This window comes from Pygoscelis adeliae, unplaced genomic scaffold, assembly GCF_000699105.1.
Source record: "Pygoscelis adeliae isolate BGI_AS28 unplaced genomic scaffold, ASM69910v1 Scaffold34, whole genome shotgun sequence".
NCBI classification, from domain to species: domain Eukaryota; kingdom Metazoa; phylum Chordata; class Aves; order Sphenisciformes; family Spheniscidae; genus Pygoscelis; species Pygoscelis adeliae.
The window spans coordinates 5,180,776-5,185,676 of NW_008824658.1; the positions used below are offsets into that span (position 1 = coordinate 5,180,776).

A 4,901-nucleotide genomic window follows, 5' to 3' on the forward strand; every position below is an offset into this window, starting at 1 on the left:
AATTTGAACAGAATACAGGGATTTCTTTCATTTAGAGCTTTCTTAAAAAAATGGGAACACCACAAAATGAGCAGTTCTTGTTAGCTATAGCCAAACTGGAGATATATATATCTATATATATATATATGGTTCTGCTGAAAGGAATTCTCTTCTCTTTGTTCTCACTGAAAACAAAGGCAGCTTTGTAAATGTTTATGAAGGAGGCTGAGAAGGGCATCATCTAACTAAACCAAATAAAGCATCCACTGACACTTGCATCCTATTCTTCACATTTGTAATAGGCAGACACAGTATTTAAACAAACTGAACCAATACAACTGGCAGTCTGGGACCCTGCTCTTCCCTTCCCAAAATGACTGGATTTAAGGCTCCTTTCAAGCATTCGAACAGGTAAGAATTTTAATGAAGGTTTAAACCTCTGTGCGCAGTCAAGACGTTAAAGGAGTACAGTCCGGAAAGCTTTAGTGTAACTACTGCGTTGAATTCTACAGCCGTCATGGTACTTCAGAACCAAAAAACAGAATAAGTTCATGGCAAAAGATAAAAGTAAAGAAGTAGACACAAAGGTCTGTGAAAACATCTCCCATTTTGCTGTAGGTGTCCATGGAGCGACTAATCACTTCTGCAGGGATTCCAGACAGTAGAAGAGCGGCAGTTAATACTGTCGTTTTCACCTTCTTCTCACACTAAAAGAAAGAAAACGCAGTATTATGTTAGTTCTTCTGTTATAATGCAATTCTGTTTTACATGTCACGAACGTTGTGCCAATTTCACACGCAGCCAGGCACATTCCAAATTCATCAGTAAGAGTAGCAGGTTTGGATTGATTCTCTCCAGACACACTCCAGGATTCACAACACTTATCCTAGCTACAGATTCATGCTGTGATGGATCCACTGGAGCTGAGAGAGAGGCTGGTTAACAGCAGATAAAATTAATCACAGATATTATGCCTACTTCACGCTGGCACTCCAAGCAGGCTGTAAAGTGGGGCTGTGCAGCAGCTTCTGCATGAGTGGGAAGAGTCCCAGCCAAGGGCAAACCTGGGTGTAAGAAGCCAAGCCAGGCATCTCCACTGGCAGAACAGGATTAATCTCATCACACTGCTTGGCGAAAGACACTGTTTTCTAACACAGAAAAATGATTTAGAATTGAAAACCAACTGTTCCTTTTTATTTTAGTATGACTCCATTTGACAGTTTCACCCTCTGAACTCAGAAATGCCCCACAACCCTTTCGAAAGCTGTTCTTCTGTCCTTAAGATATGACGAATCCCGAGGATGCAAAGTCTGACAGACAGGAAAGGGTGATACTGGCTGAAAATTTTGGTAATCTGATGATACTTGCTGGGTATCTTAATTTAATCCAATCTAAATTAAGCTGTCAAGAATCCTTCTAGGTTTCGTGAGAGAAAAATGAAGGATAACAAGCTGATTGACCTCATCTGGGTATAGGTGCAGTAAAAGCAAGTTGTGGAAATGAACCACCTCTTTAAATTCTGAAACTGAAGAGCTGATTTGAACCTCAGAAACAAGATCAAAACGATTTAGCAGATGAGCTAGTGCAAGTCTAAGGCTAATTCTACTGTTTTGTGTTCTGACACGTCAGCTTAGAATGACTACTATGAAGTTTAGTTTTCAATGATATACTTAACTACAAAAGAACCGCTGATTTATTCTGATTTTCTACAGCTAATCTATTATTCCTTTTAAAATGCAAATGTTCCCTTTCAACTATGGATTGAGCATCATTCAGTCCTGCTTTGCACTGTAGACCTGACAAAATCATCAACCAAACAAATACTTCAGCACAATTAACTGGTGTAAATATATAAAGCAAGTGATATAGCAAATCTTGCTAATAAACAGCAAGTTTCACACACAAATAAATGTCTCATTTCAAGTTGCCATTCAAACTGATACTAGCAATGGAATGCAGAGCCCTTAAAAACCCAAGGACTGTGTCATTTTTAACAAACACCCTCACAAATTTGGTCCAGGTATCACATGCAAAAGGGCTGTGGACAGAGTGAACAGTAACCACAGAAGAGCACGGTCTAGGAGAAAAGCAAAAGTTTCCTAAATACATGAAAGAACTACCTGGTTTTCCTGATCAGATGCTTTTAATTAGGCTACAGCTGAAGAAGTTGCTAGCCCACATTTTCACAGCAACTCTAAAAAAGATTTGGACTAAATCTGGGAAGATTAAAAACTAGTATAAACTAACAGCATTTGGTAACTCTCAATACTACAGTTTAAAACAAGGGAAGAATACTTCACATGCGTTGGTCCTAAAACAATACAATCTAAGCACAAGTTTAAATTTAAAACATTTCAAATTAATTTAATTCTGAAAAAAATATTTTACCTTTGGAAAGTACTTGGACAGTCCCATGTAAGCAAGTTGTAGAGTAAGAAATGGTGCAAATATTGACTGAAGGAACAGAAAAGAATATACGAAAATTAACTTTGTCAGAAGTAATAGGTAAGAAAACACAGAAATTTAATGCTTCCCAAGTCATAAAAGAAAATCAGGTAGGTAAAAAAAAAATTTGTGGACAATAGCGACAGTACTCTTGAATACTACAAACCTAAGATGACAAGTTACATGTCAAAAATAAGGTTCTGCCTTATTTTCTTTGAGCCTAAAAACCTGAAATTGCAGAAGCATACAGCAGCATGTAAAAATGAGCCGAGTGATCCAGGAGGTGGCAGGCTGCACCAGCCACACACCTCTGTACGAAGTACTGGCAGACACCTGGAATACTGAGGAACTACTTTTCTCAGAGGACTGATAAATGAGTAGGATCTGCTTATCGTGGGACAAATACTGTTGTTCTTACTCTATTATTCTTTTGTAGACTCCAAACTAGAAGAGCAGTCGACTCACGCTCACAAAGATGGAAATAAACTTGCAGGGGACTTAAGCTGCAACAACTATTCCAGTGCTTCTGCTCCTCAAACACTGTTTTATACAGTTGTTGGGAATGTAAAGAGTGCCTGAAGTTCCCAGCTCAGTCACTACTGATAGACTTCAGCCCTAGATAAAGAGTATTTCACAGTAAGTTTGCAGTAAACTAGCAAAACAGAATAGGATTGTTTGTTTCCCTGAACTCACCAAGTACTTGCACACAAAAGCCCTGACCGCAATGGCAAGCAGAGCACATCCCACCAATCTAAAAATGCGGAACGAGTCAAACTCCTCCACTGCATTCCCATTCTCTTGGCTTGGCTTCTCACTCATCAGCTGGTTCCTCAGCTTCAGAGCTTCATCAAATCTGGATAAGTACTGGTCCAATCCATGTCTAGGTGGCCGTGGTGCAGCTTCAGATGGCAGATCCCCTCTATTACGGTGACGGAGCTCACTTGTACCCTCATTGACAAGCTCTGGAGTTTTACTGAACAAGTCCTTATCCCCTTTGAGGTCTACCATGCTGCCTGCATGGTCAGCCGTGCCTGCCATATTACAGACAGAATCGCCAAGCACAATTCGCTTGGAAACAGAAGGAATGGGAAGGGAGTTTGATTTATCTTGTTCGTGCTGAAGCTTTGATTCTGTGTGACTTTCGTCATCTAAAGAAGAGAAACAAATACACAGAGTTATGCACACTGGGTACGTGGAACAACACTTTAGCCATACTGGACTGGGGTCCTGGGTTGACGTCTCCGCTTCCAAAGTGAAAACACAGATTTATGATTAATAAATTAATTATTAATCACAAAGCCATTTGACATACCTGAATACAAGCAATCCCATTTTAAAAAGAAACGGGCTCAGCTGATACACAACCTGCTTGTGTATCAAAGGAAAGGTTTACACTCAGACTGAGGTTACACCACAGATGATGGGAATGAAAAGGGAAGAGCACAGCATGGACCAGACTGAAAATGCTCATCAGCTTCACCAGAATTATGTTTTTACACAACCGGACTTGGCACACTCCTGTCTCCCCTCCACCAGCCAACAAAGAACCCTACCTGTACCACATGCTTTGCATTGCAGGGCACTCTTTGGAAATGGCACAGGCAGGAGACAGAAAGCTGTGCGATGCAGGTTGCAAGCTGAAGCTGTCAGTCAGCAATGGAAAAACGAAAACATTGGATTTCCTTAAGCAACAACACCGCATGCACAAGAGGAAAGATGTTGTTCCAAAGACATGGAGCAACATAAAAAAAAGACAAAGATTTAGAGAAAGTGAATCACACAGAAGGAGCATTAAAGACTGACAAACGAGCAGGCAATAGGAGAAGCGTACTTTGGCTTGTTCCGAGGCAAAGCAGGTTTAACTTGCATTATATTAAACCTGCAGACCTCATCTTACAGCGAAAGAGGTGATAGCAGAGAACACAAACCAAGCCGAGAGGCATGCAGAACAGGTCTGGTCCTGCCAGAGAGGGATACCAACACTTAAAGAGTACTTTTCAGTATTCAAGCAGACCGATTCATGGCTTATGGGCATCCTTGTAAACTGAAATCTGGTAACTCCTTCCTGACAAGACAGTCAGCCTCCTCGAAGTACGTACAGAAAGATGAATGACCTACCTATGAATCTGCAAGAAAATTCTGCATGCCAACCGCAAACATCAGATGACTGATTATTATCCAAATGAGGGAAAACTTTGATATAAAACCACAGCTGTGAAAGCAAGCAGTTACAGAATGAAAACGTGGGGGAGGCTCATCGTTTCTTCAACTAAGAAAAACTACCTGAAGTGAAATGACAGCTTGTTTGCTCGCTACTTGAGAGCAGTAACGGGCCGGAGACCCGGTCTCGGCACGTTTCTGATGACACACGTATTTTATCCGCGGGTCTCTCGAGGACCAGGGCAGGTCGTGCTCCACTTAAAGCACCACTGAAACGGAAGATGGCACACAGGGGCCGAACAACAGCCGCTGGGAGC

General features: G+C 41.2%; 1 protein-coding gene across 1 annotated transcript; it reads right to left on the reverse strand.

Annotated features, from left to right (window-relative positions):
- Positions 1 to 4: 4 nt before the first annotated feature.
- On the reverse strand, positions 5 to 4,459 carry CAMLG (calcium modulating ligand). Its single transcript, XM_009322775.1, has 4 exons — positions 4,402 to 4,459; positions 3,118 to 3,572; positions 2,368 to 2,433; positions 5 to 686 (listed from the first exon to the last, which is right to left on the reverse strand). Exons 1-4 carry the CDS (start codon positions 4,457 to 4,459, stop codon positions 495 to 497), a joined length of 771 nt encoding a protein of 256 aa, XP_009321050.1. The 3' UTR covers positions 5 to 494.
- Positions 4,460 to 4,901: the final 442 nt, after the last annotated feature.

Excerpts from the sequence above, each read along its gene's own strand:
- CAMLG (XM_009322775.1), bottom strand. The coding sequence starts at position 4,459 with ATGCCCATAAGCCATGAATCGGTCTGCTTGAATACTGAAAAGTACTCT. Across the intron at positions 3,573-4,401 it reads AAAGTACTCTTTAAGTGTTG|ATGACGAAAGTCACACAGAA; the intron begins GTATCCCTCTCT and ends TCTCTTCTTTAG. Across the intron at positions 687-2,367 it reads TGTCCAAGTACTTTCCAAAG|TGTGAGAAGAAGGTGAAAAC; the intron begins GTAAAATATTTT and ends TCTTTCTTTTAG.